The sequence below is a fragment of the Danio rerio genome, chromosome 17 (assembly GCF_052040795.2).
Source record: "Danio rerio strain M-AB ecotype USA chromosome 17, GRCz13ab, whole genome shotgun sequence".
In the NCBI taxonomy this organism is placed as follows: Eukaryota; Metazoa; Chordata; class Actinopteri; order Cypriniformes; family Danionidae; genus Danio; species Danio rerio.
The window spans coordinates 33,173,029-33,191,655 of record NC_141037.1 but is presented as its reverse complement, the minus strand read 5'-3'; the positions used below and the strand labels follow the sequence as shown (position 1 = coordinate 33,191,655).

The following is an 18,627-nucleotide window of genomic DNA, read 5'->3' as shown; positions in this document are numbered from 1 at the left end:
CAACAAAACGAAAAAACTAACAAAAAATCAATGTTTTAATTATTATTTTTTTTAAATAACAGAAACAAGCGTGTACGTTTTTCTCATACAACGAAATCCCTTTACATTTCTTGACAAGAATAGAACAAACGAGAAAAAAGAAATTAAATTTAAAAAAACAGGAGAGGGTGAATTATTAAATAACATATAAATATATTACACACATTTTTCCAATTTTAGTTAGTAACGAGCTATTACATGCACTTTTACCACAGAAAATGCATATATACAAAAGTTTTTATGCAAAAATTTAAAAAAGGACCACATATTAACTGCTTTAATTGCTTTTCGATTTTTAGACTTTTTATAGTACCATTAAGAGAGGTTTGCTTTTGGCAAACTTGGATTTATGTACAGTTGAAGTCAGAATTATTAGCCCCCCTTTGATTTTTTTTCTTTTTTTAATATTTCCCAAATTATATTTAGCAGAGCAATGTTCACAGTATGTCTAATAATATTTTTTTCTTCTGGAGAAAGTCTTATTTGTTTTATTTTGGCTAGAATAAAAGCAGTTTTTATTCACTTTATTGTAGAAAAACGTTATTATAGATGAGTTATTAAAACTATTATATGTAGAAATGTGTTGAAAAAGTCATCTCTCAGTTAACAGAATTTTTGAAAGATGACAGGATGGCTAATAATTCTGACATCAACTGTGTGAAATTTACATAATAATAAAATAAAGTTTATAATAAAACCAACATCTTTTAAAGAGCAATCCTTAACATAATAACCTAAAATCACATTTATTGGATAAAGAAAATGATTTAAAAATATTATGAGCAATAAAAGCTTCAACATTAATCCAAAAAAGTCGGAGATATTGCCAAGACCAAATAAATGTGAAATTGTTTCCTCAAAGCTTTCACAAAAACAGCATTCTAACTCAAAATTAATTTAAAATTTTTGTAGAAATATTTTTCTAGGATAGACTCTATGAAGTATCAGATAATTTAATTAGTGCTGGACAACAATTAATCACAATTAATCATATTACTTAAATAAAAGTTTGTTTTGACAATTTATGTGTTCATTACTTATATTTATTATGTGTATGTAATGCAAACACATAATATGTATATATATATATATATATATATATATATATATATATATATATATATATATATATATATATAAATATATATATATATATATATATATATATATATATATATATATATATATATATATATATAAATATATATATATATATATATATATATATATATATATATATATATATATAATTTGTATCAAATGCATATATATTTTATATTTAAATAAAAATAGACATTTTCTCACATTTATGTTTGCATGTCTGTATTTATGCAGGCTATACATAACAAAATACAATATACACACACATATTTGTCAAAACAAACTTTTATTTCGGATGTGATTAATCGTGATTTTATTTTGCCCAGCACTATTTTTAATATTATCCCTTATTAATCTTATTCGCTGTGATTCTGTTCAACCCCTTTTTAAATATCAGTTCAGGTTCATCCATGCTGGATCTGGATTTACAGTTTCTGCAGCTCCGTCTCCTGCCCAGCAGAGGCCAGTGAAGTGCGGACATTACCAACACTTCCCAAACCAACAATCTACAACAGTTTATGGTTAAGGACAACAACATGAGCTGGAAAACGTCAGGAGCTTTGCAATAAAATCTAACAGAATATCTCATTCGGCACGATGTTGAACACCACCAGCCCACAAGCTCTTCAATCCTGTGAGGAATAATGTTTTATTTACCGTTACTGAACTCTGCCATTGTGTTCATAGTGGTTTTGTTACTCACCCATTACTGTCCTCTTCATCTTCAAGAATGGACGTCAGACCGAAGGAGAATTTCTCTCAAAGACAAGACACATCCGCTGTAAGACATCGAAAAACATGTAAGGTAAACGAGAGGGCTGAGATTCATTCCCAGCCTCACAATGGGACTATTAATGGTGCAAATAAGAGGATCACCAAACGAGGAGGAGGAGAACACATCAGTTCACCCAGCAGAGATGCTCATGTGCCCGTTTTTATTTTGGCTCTGGTGATAGTGTTGTCTGTATCTACACGCTTTTACAAGATCACTGAGCCTCCTCATGTATGGTGAGAATTAGTCCTGTAAAAATGACACTGTGATGTAAAATTAAGCTTATTGTCAGTGTACAGTCGAGCAGTAAACATTATGGTCCATTTGCAGTTGGGATGAGACTCATTTTGGGAAAATGGGAAGCTATTACATTAATCGCACCTTCTTCTTTGATGTCCATCCGCCCCTTGGAAAGGTGTGTATTTTAATGCATAGCTGGAATATGATCAGAATTATTTTGTGCGTTTTTATTGTGTGGCTGAAAGGTATGATTCTGTCTTTCTCATTCAGATGCTGATCGGCCTCGCTGGATACTTGACAGGTTACGATGGGACCTTTCCCTTCATAAAGCCAGGGGACAAATATGAGCACCACAATTACTGGGGGATGAGAGCGGTAAATTATAGTTTTTAGATCTTGCAGATCTTTGAGATGCCGTTTAATGTAATGCACAGTTAGTTTCAGCATTCTTGACAAGAAAACATTTATTTAGCATAAAATCATCATGTTAGAATGATTTCTGTAGGATTGTGTGAGTAATGATGATAAAGATTCAGCTTTGCCGTCACTGTAATAACTGAGACTTTAAAAATATATAAAAATAGAATCAAGTTTGTATGTTCTCCTCGTGTTGGGTGCACCAGTTCACCCCACAAGTTCAAAAACATGTGGTATAGGTAAATTGGATAAGCTAAATCGTCTTTAGTGTATGAGTTAGAATAAGAGTGGATGGGTTGCTGCTCGAAGGGCATCCGCTGCGTAAAACATATGCTGGATAAGTTGCCAGTTCATTCCGCTGTGGCAAACCCCCGATTAATAAAGGGACTAAGCCGAAACGAAAATGAATGCATGAAAATAGAATCAGGTTTTTAACATTTGCTTTAATGGTTCAAAAAATCACTAAATGAAGACTTATTGTGCTTTAGAGACTTTTAAAAGAAAAGAAAATTATTTTTTTTATGGAAAGCGTATTAAATGGAAGTGGGGCCTATTGTAATGTAAAAAAAAAAAAACTTGCATAAAAAATGGGATAAATAATGTTAAGTAAAATGTATATTTTTATCCAAAACTACTCTCATCAAGACAACATCAATATGCCTATTCTGACCACCTAAAACCTAGTGATTTTAAGCATTCTGGCAAAGTATCAAGATTATGATTTTGGGGCTGCATTGTGATGCTTAAATGGTCTTTAATTATGGCATCAAGGAATTTGTTTAAATGATTGTGAGTAGTCAAAACTAGTTAAAAATAGTCATTTTAAAAATAATGATAATTATTTGGACACTTTTTAATGTATATACTAACTAATAAGTCGCCCCACACGAATCTGCGAACACAGAAATCCGCAGATTTCCACAGAATTTCAACCCATCATTGAGTCTATTTATTTAGTTGATTGTAAACATGTGTACATTTATATTTATTTAGTTTTTAATTTAATTTTAATATAATTACTGACTAATATGAAAATGTGTAGATGATTTACTTACAATACAACTTTTAAAGTACAACTTGTTCTGTCTTTTAGTGGATAAATGGTACATGTATTATATGAGAGACCAAATAATTGGATCTAATTAAATTTACATTGTAAACATTAAATAAAAGTTAAAAATGTATAATTTTTTTTTATTTAACATATTATTTTTTTAGTTACGGTACACCCAAAATCATTCTACATTAATTCGCAGATTTTTTACAAAATTCTGTGCAGAAATAGCAAAAAATATCTGCATATTCTGTCTGGCCCTACTAATAACTAACCAGCTTTGTTCTATTTTTTTTATACTTTGACCCATATATGAATAGTTCCTATGCATATGTTGTAATTAAAAAATATATTATTTAATAATATTGTATATTCATCATGCATCTTGTTTTTTGACAGGGTACTGTATATATTTGTTTATTATTTAACCTGGAAAATTTGCAGTAGATATGATAGATAAAGATTAAATATAAGATTAAAAAAAATGCAAAACTACTTTTGAGTTTGAGTAAATATACTTGGATATTTCTTTTTTTTAAGTAAAGAATGGTGTATATAAAAATGTTTGTTTTTTTTTTTATAAATAATTCTGAGCTCTAATCCTTGTGATTGTTACATTTTCTATAGTTCTGTGCTGCTCTTGGTTCCTGTTTGCCTCCTTTTGCCTTTCTTGTTGTCCTGGAGCTCTCCCAGTCTCCAACAGCAGCGCTCATCGCAGCCTCTCTGCTCATCTTCGGTGAGTGCAGCTGTCATCAGCAACACAAAGGTAAGCTGTAGTTAATAAAGTCATTGTGATAATAATCTAAATCAACTGGTCTTTTTCACGACAGACACTGGTTGCATCACCCTGTCTCAGTATATCCTGCTGGATCCCATTCTGATGTTTTTCATCATGGGCTCGGTTCTGTGCATGGTCAAATTCAACACGCAAAGACTCGGGTAAAGCAGTCTAAAGCATCTGTACTGTCTCTATCATCCATCTCTATCCACATTTTACTATTATGGGAGTAACTTCCATTGAAGTTGTTAAGATTATTTACAGTTTTAACCCATGGAATGACCAGTCTGTCAGATGAAGAAGAGCCGGAGTCAGAGATTTAATTAAATAAATAAAGTTTACTTAAGATAGTTTGCAGTTTCATCAGCAGAAGCCAGCTTCAACACTCGCAGTGAGTGAAAATAGTTATAAGGAGACAGGCAAATGCACTGAACATTCTTTTATTAAGCAATGTGTTAACACTATTTATTAGTTAAAATCATTTCAAAGTTAAATACTTATTCAAATAATCATATTTAATAAAAATGAATGAGAAAAGGATAAACATTGATCCAGGTAGAAATCTGAATCCTTCTAAGTGTAAACAGGGTTACCACAAGTCATAATATTTTTTGGAATACCATGGAATTTTTAAAGGTCTATTTCAGACATTTGGAGACAGAACATTTTATTTATTTGTTTTTGACCAAGTCATGGAATATCAGGGATTTTTGTTTGTCATTTTAATTTTTACTTTCCATTTGGCAATATGTAATTTTGTTTATTTCTACACAGTTTGTTTATTGCGTTGTTCACATTTTGCCTCTTGTTAGGCTATTTTTAGGTGCCAATCCGCAATCATTTAAGTCAGACTCTTAAAATGTTTCTTTTCTGCCTTCTCAGAGATAGAAACAATAGCTTTTTGTTGTTCTGTTCCTTATAGGTCATGGAAATTCTAATTTTCAGTCAGTGATAGTGAAAGTGAGGGGCTAGTATTCTCCATACAGTTCACCAATCGAATATTAAATGTTAACTTAATGAATTTAACAAATTACTTTAGGTGGAGTAGACCATGAATAAATGAAGAAAACCCAAGTTATCTTTCCACAGTAACATCATTGATGTGATAAATATTACTGTTGTGTAGCGAATATAAAGAAAAAATAATCAGGAGGAACTTTGGCCACAGTTGTGATAATATTGTTTCTTTAAAATACTAAGCATAACATTCACTTCATAATAGATAAAAAAAAGCACAAAGATAAACACACCTCTCACTTTCATTATGCATATAGATTGTTTGTAGCACAACTTTATTATATTAAAAAAATGTTTTACTAAAGTTCGGTGTAAGTTCCTCAAACTGGAAGTGCAACCTATAATTCGAAATGCCGTAATGTTGTGTGGACAGATGTGTGGATAGCTTTATCATTTCTGTTTATGCATCATGAATGCAAATATTTGTCCTTGTGTTCAGGCCTTTCAGCTTCTCCTGGTGGTTCTGGCTGCTTCTGACAGGGCTATGCCTCTCTGGGTCTCTTGGTGTAAAGTTTGTGGGGCTGTTTGTCATTCTCTTGGTTGGAATCAACACAGCGCTTGATCTTTGGAGACTGCTTGGGGACCTCAGCTTATCTCTGGTATAAAACTCTAGTTGAAAGGCAAAGTTACCCCCCCCCCCATGCGAAATATAAATTCTTTTTCAAACATTTCCCAAGAGATGTTTAGGAGAGCAAACACATTTTAAACAGTATTTCCTATTTTATTTTTCTTCTGGATAAAATTTTATGTCTTAGTTATAAAAATATACATTTAGTACTGACATTATGCAAAAGACAAAAGTAATCAGTTGTTAAAGCTAGCATGTTGAAAAATTAGGCTGAAAACTAGTTGTGGGAAGTATTTGAAAAATAACTAAAAATCATAGGAGTGCTAATAATTTATTCTTCAAATGTATATGCTATTGTTTCAAATTTTAGCCTTTAAAATGTGTATTATTTAAATACGGTAGTCAACATTTGAAGTGAATCAATAAAACTACTATATATGAAACTACTATATACAGTATAGTACATGCACAAATTCATTGAATGTGATAAAAGAAGCGCTTCATGTGTATTTTCCTTCAGACTGAAGAAAAAAATCTTTGGATTACTTCCCTTTTGCTCATTTTGTTGATTGTAAGTTATACTGTAACTCCGTGCAAAGTACTTCTGATTAATGTATTAGCAGACTGTGAGCTTTATATCTACTGACAATGCTCCACCAACAGACATTCTCCAGACTATAAGAAACTTGTCAACTTAAACTAACCCTAATCTTACAGTTTACTAATATTCTAATGTAAATTCTTTGCCATGTAGTTGCAATGTAACTTCAACAAAATGTGTGAATAAAATATTTTAAAAGTGACTATTAAAATATTATATAATATTATTAAGTGATACTGAATACTCTATGAAGGCCAAAAAGCTTGCTTTAGATAACTCATCTGCTGAAATGAATAAATGTAAAAAATCAGGTTCAGTTTTTTGCCATTATAAAAAATCTTTCTGTCCCAACACATTTCCATGATTCTGTATGCTCTAGTTGTGAAAATATTTACTTCTTGTTCAACAGGTGGATTTTGGGAAGCACTTACTAGCTCGAGTTTTTGGGTTGATAATGCTTCCGTTGTTCTTGTACACGACAATATTCGCCATTCATTTCATTGTCTTAAACAGGAGGTAAGTTTGACCTAATCTCTTGTTTTATTGTCAAAACAGCTAGTTGGTTAATTATAAGAAAGCATTGATGTTTTTTTTTAATTCACAGTGGTCCCGGAGATGGTTTCTTCAGCTCTGCGTTCCAGTCTCGCTTGATTGGAAACAATCTACACAACGCCTCCATGCCAGAGTGTAAAAAAATTTTTTTTTTTAAAGTTTGGATTTTGTTAAAGATTCCATGTTTGACACTGGGCTTTTATGCCTCCTTTCACACAGATCTGGCATATGGCTCAGTCATAACAGTGAAAAATCTGCGAATTGCAGGAGGATATTTGCACTCTCACTGGCACCTTTACCCGGAGGGGGTTGGAGCTCACCAGCAGCAGGTCAGTTCACTCTTATCTGCTTTTAAGGGGATTGTTCACCCCCCAAAATTTACTCATTATTTACTCACCTTCAAGTGGTTCCAAAACGTTCTGAGTTTTCTCTTCTGTTGAATGCAAGAGAATATATTTTAAAGAAAGCTGAGAATCTGTAACCATGACTTCCCAAGTAGGAAAAATAAACACTATGGAAGTCCATGGCTTCAGGTTATGTCTTTATAATATCTTCTTATTTGTTGAACAGAAGAATGAAACTAATGGAGATTTGAAACAAGTAAAGGGTGAGTAAATGGTGACAGTAAATTCATATTTGATACAACTATCTTTTTAATCAAACCTAACATTATCTGTAATATTTTACTATTTTTTTATTATTGCAATATTCTAATGTTGTATGTAATAATAGCATGATGTTGTATGTAAAAGAACTGATGTTTATTGAGTACCTTAATGTTTATAACGTATTGCAGTCTTGATTTAAACATTTATTCTAAAACGATTGGGGTTTGACAGTCATATCACCCTGCAGCCTAAGACTGGTTACTCACTGAAGCTAAGCAGGTCTGAACCTTGTCAGTACCTGGACGGGAGACCACACGGGAAAACTAGGTTGCTGTTGGAATTGGTGTTAAAGAGGCCAGCAGAGGGCGCTCAACTTATGGTCTGTGTGAGTCCAAATGCCCCAGTAAAAGTGAAGGGGACACTACACTGTCAGTGGGCGCCGTCATTCGGATGAGACGTTTAAACTGAGGTCCTGACTCTCTGTGGGCATTAAAAAATCCCATGGCACTTCTTGTAAAGAGCAGGGTTGTAACTCCCGTGTCCGGGCAAAAGTCCCTGAATTGGCACTTATGATTATGGCCTCTATCAATGTCTCTTCACTTCACCAATAGCCGGTGTGTGGTGAGCGCACTGGCGCTGTTGTCCTGTGGCTGCCGTCACATCATCCAAGTGGATGCTGCACACTGGTGGTGGTGCGGAGGGACCCCCCTCATGATTATAAAGCATTTTAGATGTATGGCCATACACGATAAATGCGCTATATAAATACACACATTACATTTACATTACGTTTGATCAAGAGAGAGTAGCTGACCGGTTCTATTATAAAACATCTTCAGTTCTTTCTGGAATTAAAAAATGTGAAAATACTTTTAATGCAGATATATTTCATAGTGATTATATTGTTATAAACTATTACAAACAATTTCTGTTCCTTTTAATTTTCAGAAGATCAAGAACATACTTTAGTGTCCACAAATGTTGGAATTTGTGGCAGTAAGAGTGAGCTAAAAATGTAGACATTATCCATCATACTATTTAATTACATCTTAAAGTATTTTTTCAATAGAAAAAAGTTATCTATAACTCCAACATAAATAACCTTTAACTGTATTGTTGATTATTTTGGATCTCAATTTGTGATCAAATAAATTAAGTCTTTGTATCATAATAGACCTAATCCAAAAACTCTTTGGAAGTGTATATGTACATTTAAGACTTTATTATTTTAGGATGTCTGTTGTGTTTTTATAAGAATGATAAATCATTTTCCTATCTACATCCATTTTGCATCTTAATTTGTGTAGGTTACTGCCTATTTACACAAAGATTTTAACAACCTGTGGTTGGTCAAGAGACTTGACAACTCTGACGGTGAGTTTTTAATGCATATTTGATTAATTTTCTTTAAACACACATTGCACTTGAGTCAATAACTCTGTACTCTGCTAAGATCTCACAGGCTCACCAGAGCTCGTCCGTCATGGTGACATCATTAGACTGGAGCATAAAGAGTAAGTGTCAGGTCTTTCTGAAAGTGACAAAATAATTCTAAAGTCATGTTGTTTAAAACAATGCAAACTTGGTTTTCATCATCAGAACTACAAGAAATCTTCATAGTCATTTCCATGAAGCGCCCCTGACCAAAAAACACCTGCAGGTCACAGGTTATGGCATTGTGAGTACTTTATCATTCCTATATTATGTTACCATTCATATATTATAGGGTTTTGTCAATTCTGAAAAAAAACGAGTACTTAACAACTCTTCCGAGGTGGAATGATGAACTGATCAGGCAGTTAAATATTTTAATATTAATATTAATTAATTCATTAATTAATTCATTCATTCATTCATTTTCTTTTCAGCTTAGTCCCTTTATTAATCTGGGGAACACAGCGGAATGAACTGCCAACTTATCCAGCATGTGTTTTAATGTTGCGGATGCCCTTTCAGCTGCAACCCATCACTGGGAAACATCCATACACACTCATTCACACACATACACTACGGGCAATTTAGCCTACCCAATTCACCTGTAAAACATGTCTTTGGAAACTGGGAAACTACAATGTGCTTTGTACATAACAAGAAATCAAAATGGGCCATTTTTATACAACATTACAGTATTTAGTGTTAATTGTTTGGCCATATGTTTTTATTAATTCTTTTATTACATTCATTTAAACTATTTTTGTTAAATTGTCATCGTAATGTTTGTAATAACTTTTTATGGGAGGGTTGAGTGCGACGCAGTGGTGCAGTAGGTAGTGCTGTCGCCTCACAGCAAGAGAATCGCTGGTTCAAGCCTCGGCTGGATCAGTTGGCATTTCTGTGTGGAGTTTGCTTGTTCTTCCTGTGTTCGCTTGGGTTTACTCCGGGTGCTCCGGTTTCCCCCACAGTCCAAAGACATGCGGTACAGGTGAATTGGGTGGGCTAAATTGTCCATAATGAATGATTGTGTATGGATGTTTCCCATAGATGGGTTGCTGAACATGTGCTGGATAAGTTGGCAATTCATTCCGCTTTGGCAACCCCAAACTAATATAGAATGCTGATGAATGATGTGAATGTTGAAGTATGTTGAGAAGCTGTTTAACTTGAATAAATACTGTACGTCACGTGAAAGAAGAAAATATATTGAATGACTGTCCGCCTACTTTTTCAACATCACTGGTTCTGGTATTTTTCCTACAGCTTTTCTCTAATCATGAGCACACTGAAAAGAATAAGGACATCTTTGGAATTATTATAAGTAGTAGTCCAAACCAAAAAGGTATAATGAATGATCACAACAATAAAAATAAAATAAAAAGCTATGTACCTAACTGATTTAATAAGGGGGGAACTACAAACCTTTGATGTATTGTGAATGACTCAGTCATATGTAAAACAATAGAGAAATATCAAAATAGTTATTAAAATCTGTTGGTTGTCTATAGAAACAATTTTATTTGATTTTATTTGACTTTTATATGATTTTAGTTCTATAACTATTATTATTATTTTATGTGTTTAACTTTATTATTATTATAGATGTTTTTTGCATTCATGCATGTATCTTTTACTGCTGCACATTTTTTGTCTGTAAAGTGCCTTGAGATGCTACTTTTAAAGATGCTATATGTAAAAATAAAGTTTATTATTATTGTTATTGTATTATTACAATACATTCCAAGCTTATTGTTAAATACACGCACGTTTAATGTAAGTGAAAACGTACAGTTAATTTGCTCATCCTCAGACTTGAGACCACAGATTTAGATAAAAATCTTCATTAATGTTCTACTTAAGACAAAAAATCACTTACATGTTGCATGGTGTATAAATCCACTGAAAAATTGTCATTTTGGGGTGAACTATCCTTTCGATTGTGCTTCACTGGAGTGTGTGGAGCTAAAGATTTCTTTCACATCTGTGTAATGTTCTGTATAGAAACATGAGTAATGTCATGTTCTGCAATAACTCTACTATTAAATGATGGATTTATAAATGAGTAGATTGAAGCAACTAAAAACATAAACACACAAACAACCTCTGAGCTTACAACTGGTCTGTCTTTTAAGGTTTGTCAGTTATAGGTTTAAATTAAATGCAGAAAATAAATGTTTTGTTTCTTGAACATTGACTTCATGTTTATTTCTATCGTGCTTTTACAATGTAAATTGTGTCAAAGCAGCTTAACATAGAAGTTCTAGTAAATTAAAACTGCCTCAGTTCAGTTTTCTCAGGTGAAGTTTAGTTTATTTCAGTGTTTTGTAAACATGACTGCTGCCCTCTGTACTATCACAATTGCATCTTTCATTCATACTTTGATCTTAATCAATTGTTTACAAGGAGCATCACACATTTCCGTAATTCTGAGTTTTGGTTTCAGAATGGAAGTGGTGATGTGAATGACCTGTGGCAGGTGGAGGTGTGTGGAGGAAGGAAGGGAGATCCAGTGAAGGTGCTGCGCAGTAAAGTGCGTTTTCTTCATCGCGCCACAGGCTGTGTGCTCTGCTCCTCTGGAAAGACCCTTCCCAAATGGTGAGATTATTTTGTTCAGCCAAAACCTCACAGCCGGTCTGCAATAAACATATCACAGAAAATACTGTGCATTTTACTATTCAACAGGGGATGGGAGCAAGTGGAGGTCACATGCAGCCCGTATGTCAAAGAGACCCCAAATTCGCAGTGGAACATTGAGGACCACATCAACCCTAAACGTATGCCTGTATAGCTTTTTTTTTAATATTGATTTAATGGGTAGAAAATTACAGTTTTGTTCATTTGCTGGTGTGGTGATTTTTCTGTGTGCACAGTGCCCAACATCAGTCTTGCAGTACTCAAACCCACTTTCCTGGAGATCCTCTGGGAGTCTCATATTGTGATGATCAGGGTAAGACTCTTGAAAGAAAATCTGCCTGTTAAAAATTGCTCTTCATGTGGGAATTGCTTCTAATTAAAGATAATCTCCCTATTAATAAATGTTCTACCACATGGGAATGATTTCTGACTTAAATGACAGTATTTTCCAGAATATAAGTTGATTAAAAGTCTTTAAACTGAAATGCACTGCTCTAATTCCAAAGTGATTTCTATAATGCAGTTAAGATCAAGAATGAGCAAAGCGCCACATATATGGGCTACTTTGTTTTATGCTTGCATTTCTCTTCTTCTGTTGCCTTTACAGTTTAATTTAGAGTAATGTAATATGTGTTTATATAGCACATTTATTGTGTATGGCCATACACCTAAAGCGCTTTACAATCATGTGAGGGGATCTCTCCTCATCACCACCTTTTGTTGTGGAGTGTGGGAAACTAAAATCCCTATACTAAAACATTTAACCTATTTACATTTCTTTTTTTTGTGAATAAAAATGATCAAATGCAACTTCTTTTAAATGAACCAATATATTAGATTGATAATGTTTTTGTGTAGGGAAACAGTGGTTTGAAGCCCAAGGACAACGAGATGAACTCTAAACCCTGGCACTGGCCCATTAACTATCAGGTAAGTTGTGTATAAGCATTTTTAAATTATTATTATTGATGTACTAAAATTGATATAATTAATCAATATTGTGATTTTTCTTTTTTTTAAGTGTTATTGTATTTATAAACGAGGGCTGCAGCTATCGATTATATTAATAATCGATTTATCAAACACATTTTTTTATTTACTTTGAACATCTTGTGACTGAAATGGTTATAAAAAGTCTATAAAAGCCAATCACATATACACACACATACACACACACACATATTGCAATAAACTTTATTCCAGGAAACTTTTTTTCAGAAATATTATCATGCATTAACGATAAAAATCTTTTTAAATTTATGTAATCATTTGTTTGTTGTTTTTAATTGTATATTTATTACTGAAATGTAATGACATGTCGTTAAATAACAAATTCCTCTTCATAAACTTAACATGGGAAAGCTGGGTTGCTGCCTGAAGTGGTGTTAGTGAGTCCAGCAGGGGGCGCCCAACCTGCAGTCTGTGTGGCTCCTATACCCCAGTATAGTGACAGGGACTCTATTGACCGTATTCTAAAATGCGGAAGTGCTCCTGTTTTCGCGATTGTCTTAAAACTTCCAATTCAGTCGCCTATGGGAGAAATGACTAGGAATAATAAACGGCAGAAAACGGTCAAACTACTTGCTCTACAAACAAATGCTTGCATGGCTATACAGACCAAGTAGAATAATATAATAAGAAAATATCAAATTGCAACATCAAGCAGCGTAATGAGCAGTTTTTAACGTCAAAAAATGAATGGAGGTGAATGAGACCCGAAGTCTCAAGCCAAAAAGATTCAAATGGCAGCGCCCACTCGTCGGCGGAGAATAAGGTGAATACTGCTCAGTGAGTGCCGTCTTTCGCATGAGACGTTAAACCAAAAATCCCAGGATGTCCTTCGATAAAGAGGTTTAACCCCGGCATCCTGGGGTTAATCCTCAGGATTATATTATATTATTAATTATATTTAGCAAATCAAATAAATGTTAAACAGACAGGAAGTGAAGCGTTACTTTTTTTAACGAAGCGTTGATTACTGCAATTTGTGTCAATAATTTTTTTGATTATAAGTTTCAGCCCTATGATAAACCGTTACAATATTACAACATTTATTAATATTAATAATGATCTTTAATCAGTTTAAGTTTATTGTTAAAAATATTATTGTGCTTTTGTCATTTTAGGTAGATTTTGTTTTATGTTTTAGTCATTTAATACTTTTTAATTTTACCTAGCCACCTAAACAAAAACATATCTCATTTACACACGCACCCACACACACAGACAAAATCTCATATTTATCTCATATCTCTATTTATTATTCACAACAGGGATTGAGGTTTTCTGGAGTGAATGAAACTGAATACCGTGTTTATCTCCTTGGAAACCCTGTAAGTGTCTCTGTCCTTTTTTTGTCCTCCATTTTCCAAGACCTCTTATTCCATCATTAGTAAATATCCCATCACATCCTCAGGTCATTTGGTGGCTGAACCTGTTAAGTCTGGCTCTATTTGTAATCCTGCTGACGGTGGCTTCATTAGCCGTGCAGAGAAGAGTGAAGATGGAGGGAATGATGAAAGGTAAGCAGCAATGCAGATGTTTGTGCTGTTTACAGTAAATGATCAGGTCTAAAAGAGTTGATGTTTTGTTTCAGTGCATTGTCACACACTTATGGAGGGTGGCGGGATGCTGTTTTTGGGTTGGCTGTTACACTATCTCCCATTCTACATCATGGGTCGCATACTCTACTACCATCATTACTTTCCTGCCATGATGTTCAGCAGTATGCTAACAGGTACAAAAGCTAACATGATGACTAACACACCACATTATCAACTGGTGGAAATCTGATGAGATTCTTATCACACTGACATCTTACCTGTGCACTGAAAATTCATAATTAAGTAGCTTCACTAAAAATTACTAGTGGATTTGTAGAGACGTCAGCTTACTTTTGTAAAGACTTATTTTTAGGAAAGCTTTTTTTTTTACTTCTAGTTTATTATGGAGGTGAAAAGTTGTATTAATTAGTGTGCCAGCCCAGTTAAGTTTTAGACATTATCTTTTTATGTATTGTGTAATATTGTCTCTAGTGATTTGTCTCTTAAAAAAGGACTGCTTCTGTCCTTCTTCCTGGACAGACCTACATAGGCTGTAATAAATTTGCATAATGTTAATCAGTAGTCCTCACTGGCTGCCCACAAATTATGTATGTTTTGACCCTGCTGTAGTTGTAGCTGAGGCTCGGAAGGCTTGGTTTGTGTTGTGGAAGTTTTAAGAAGACACTGTTTTCTGCACTCTGAAAGCAAATACAGTTTACAGTTCCAATAAATTGAATTGGGTTTGGCTTGGTTTCTAATATATAGACCATTTCATTGTGGTGATGTCATTGGCCCATGAACATTTCCTGCTTGTTATTAAACTATATCATAACTGTAACAAGAGGCAATTGAATCATATGTTCACGTTAAAACAGCTATCATAACATTATCGATTTGATGACCCTTTGGATTCTCGGAAGCTATGGAAATTAAAAATGTAAAACAGGAAATACATTAGGACCGTTGTTATTGTTTACATCCCTCAAAATGGTCTATATACACAATCACAACAGAGACTGGGCTGACCAATGAAAGCAGAGCCTGCCCTTGTTTAATATATTGTAAGAAACAATATGGGCAATACGAATAGGATTAAAAGTGTGCTTTAACTCTCTCTCTCTAAATACTACTACTACTACTACTACTACTAATAATAATAATAATAATATTAATAAATTAAAAATATTGTTGTAGTTTTTTCCTGGCATCAACAACAAAGCCACATATGAATCCATTTTTAAACTTAGTTTGCAACTTGAGACTTAATCATTACACAGAATTATACTACAGGTCTTAATAAGATCTTAAAAAGGTTTAATGTGTCTTCTGCAAATTAAGGCCTTAATTTAAAGACATGGATTTTAATTTTTTTTTTGAGAAATAAAACATACTTGAAATACTTTATGCTTATATAAAATGACAGAATTGTGTTCATTCTTTATCTTTTTGTAATCATAAATTGACTTCACTAATGAATACCTCAGAAAACAAGACTTCTCATGTGCTCTTTTTGCCTTGATCTTGATGTAAGAATTTGGCAGTTTTCATTTAAAAACATTAGAAAAAAACATTAGAAAAAGCATCATATTTAACAAAAGGTACTCTGAAAGATATTCTATAGTTTGTTATTGTAAAGTTTAAAAGCACTGTAAATCAGACTTTTTAAACACTGAAATTCTGCTTATTAATATAAATTTATTTATTTATTTTACTTTTCGAATATTGTGTTTGCTCAAATTTCCTCCTTTTATTTTCTTTAGTTGCTCTTAAAATTACTTTCAGAATACAGTTAACAGTTTTTATCTGGATTTCCAATAATTTATCTAACAATATATAAAGTTTTCTGTGGTCTTGCTGTGTTTTTATTTCAAACTGTGAGTCTGCAGCATTGCTGAACATATTTGTCAGATTTTTACAAGTAATGTATATAATTATAACGCGTAATCCAATACATCTAATAATGTTTAATCTAATAACGAATAATCTAAATATAAAGTTTAAACCTTCTTTATTTAAGGTATTACTCTGGACATCCTCCTTCAGAATTTGCAGCTTCTCTTTAGCTCATCTTTATCTCATTACCTGATGAGGGGAGGTCAGTCGGTGCTCCTCTTAGGGTTTATCTACAGGTGAGTATCTACAAGTTTAGTTGTAATTAACTAATTACAAAGTAAGTCCTATTTTATACATTATTAATATTGATACTTAACCTGATATTTCCGCTGTCGTCTGTTTTCAGCTTTTATCTTTTCCACCCTCTCTCCTATGGCATGAGAGGGCCGCTGGCACATGACTCTGCCTCCTCCATGGCCGGCCTCAGGTGGATGGAATCCTGGGAGTTTTAGACAAACGTTTTAAGTGTTTTCACTTGATAAAATGTTTTCAAAACTATTTCATTTGTTACATGTTCACATTTCCGTGTTAAAGGACAGCATTTAGTCTGATTTTAGGCTGTTGAAAATTTTCAAATAGTATTTTTGTATTGTATAAAATTACGATATTTTACAGTCATGTATTTTACATAAAAATCTGATGTTGTGCAACTGCTGTAGCTGGACTGAAATAAATTGATAAAAAAAACATTGAAGTGCCTTTCTAGTTTTGAAGATGCTGATGTATAAAGCATTAACCTTTTTGTTTGTGTTTAAATCATTTCAGTTTGAGAATGTTTAATAGCATTTCTGTTTTAAAACTGTAATGTAATGAGCAGTCTTTCCTGAAAATTTCAGTTGAGTTCGTGTTTGAATTGTTGATAAAAAATTGTTTGCAATATTGTCTTTAAATTATTGCCTTAAATGCAAATTGTAAACAGACTGACTCAGGTGCATTTATTTGGATTTAGGTTGTGTTGCATTTGATAGCAACACATTTTCTGGCTCAATTGACTGAAAATATATATGTTTTTCATTAATCACCAACATTGTAATAGCTCTGTATTTTTACTTGAATTTTACTTACTTAATTTTACAAATATTTTATTTTTCCAAGTATAATAAAGTGACCTTCTGTCTTTTAGAGACATGATCTGTATAGAGGTGTTGATAGTTATTTCTTCAACCAGTTTTACAATACCATCCCTTTTTTAATGTCTTTAAAATTGATATTTTGGTGTAATTCTATGTACAAAGCATTTGAAAATGGGTTGATCAAAGTAATAATGCTACACAACAGTGCATGAACGATGCTGCTTTAGTGTTTTAAAATAAATTAAGTGAACACTCTGTTAAAAATATTGATATGATACGTTAAAATGTGCTGAAACTAGACTTGTTTATGTTTACCAATAACTTTTATTTTTGGTCTATTTATAATTACTGCCTTTTTTGTAGCTTTACAGAAGATTGTTCTGCTGTGTTTTTTGGCCTGACTGAGTCTTGAGTCTTATATTATATTAACACTCTATCATAATACTACTCGAGTACTCTGTATGAAAGCTAAACATATTAATGTTCGCATTTTATTCATATATATTTTTACTTATTTTGCAAGAAAGAACGTTTACAAAGATACAGTTTAAACAAATAGACAGAAATGATTACATAATTAAAATTCCAGCAAATTAAACAAGTTTAAATGATTTACACCAAGAAAGTGTTTTACATGCAATAAAACTGTTAGGGTCTTTTAAAGAGTTCACATATAAAGTAATTTCTTTAAAAAAAATAGTAAGGGTGTTTCTTTGAAAATTTACATTTGTCTATGTAAATTTTAGGAGGGGGGGGGGGGGGAAACAATTAATTATAAATTTACAATAATTCAGAAAGTATCTAAAGAATATAATTTTTGTGGGAAATACAAAAGTTTGGAAATAATACAATTTTTGTGAAATTGGAAAAGTCAACCCAAATGACTTTACAATAAGTGCACTCCCAAAATAGGCCTAAAAGATTTAGTGTTTCACCATATTGAATACAAAATGAGCATTTGAAGGAAATATTGTTATTAAATTGACCTAGTTTGTTGTTTATTGGGTAGCAATTATGAATGATTCTGATTGAGACTTCAACAGCTTTATTAGATAAAAATATGTATTTTTTCCGAATAACGTTACCATCCAAGATCAATATCAAGAAAAGGCCATTAAAGACCATTAAAGAGATCAGAGAACTATTAACAATAAAGAGAATCACTTTGTTTGACATAGAACTGAGAAGAGTTTGGTCAACAAAAAGGTTTGTGCTGTCAATAATATTTATATTCATATTTTTCAGTCAATTATTGCGACATCATTTTACAACACAAGAGGGTGTGGCTATTTTATCCAAGACC

At 32.7% G+C, this 18,627-nt stretch overlaps 2 protein-coding genes across 4 annotated transcripts in view; one reads left to right on the top strand and one right to left on the bottom strand.

Moving 5' to 3' along the window:
• The window catches only part of LOC147839992 (uncharacterized), a 782,854-nt gene that overhangs the window by 349,881 nt on the left and 414,346 nt on the right, over nucleotides 1–18,627 (bottom strand). The gene's annotated exons all lie outside the window — the stretch shown is intronic.
• On the top strand, nucleotides 1,649–17,388 carry pomt2 (protein-O-mannosyltransferase 2). Of its 3 annotated transcripts, XR_015512695.1 has the most exons (23): nucleotides 1,649–1,774; nucleotides 1,870–2,148; nucleotides 2,243–2,327; nucleotides 2,423–2,527; nucleotides 4,251–4,359; nucleotides 4,454–4,562; nucleotides 5,858–6,017; nucleotides 6,997–7,103; nucleotides 7,192–7,274; nucleotides 7,359–7,468; nucleotides 7,710–7,746; nucleotides 9,055–9,121; nucleotides 9,201–9,261; nucleotides 9,347–9,425; nucleotides 11,625–11,776; nucleotides 11,864–11,955; nucleotides 12,052–12,128; nucleotides 12,674–12,745; nucleotides 14,089–14,148; nucleotides 14,232–14,337; nucleotides 14,412–14,552; nucleotides 16,376–16,487; nucleotides 16,598–17,388. XR_015512695.1 is itself a non-coding variant. In XM_087289314.1 (22 exons), the coding sequence occupies exons 2-22, from the start codon at nucleotides 1,871–1,873 to the stop codon at nucleotides 16,701–16,703; spliced, it is 2,271 nt and encodes a 756-aa protein (XP_087145440.1). In that variant the 5' UTR covers nucleotides 1,649–1,774; nucleotide 1,870; the 3' UTR covers nucleotides 16,704–17,388.

Coding starts and splice junctions, on each gene's coding strand:
- pomt2 (XM_087289314.1), top strand. CDS start 1,871: ATGGACGTCAGACCGAAGGAGAATTTCTCTCAAAGACAAGACACATCC. Junction 4,360..4,453: donor AGCCTCTCTGCTCATCTTCG/GTGAGTGCAGCT, acceptor TTTTCACGACAG/ACACTGGTTGCATCACCCTG. Junction 9,262..9,346: donor ATTAGACTGGAGCATAAAGA/GTAAGTGTCAGG, acceptor TTTCATCATCAG/AACTACAAGAAATCTTCATA.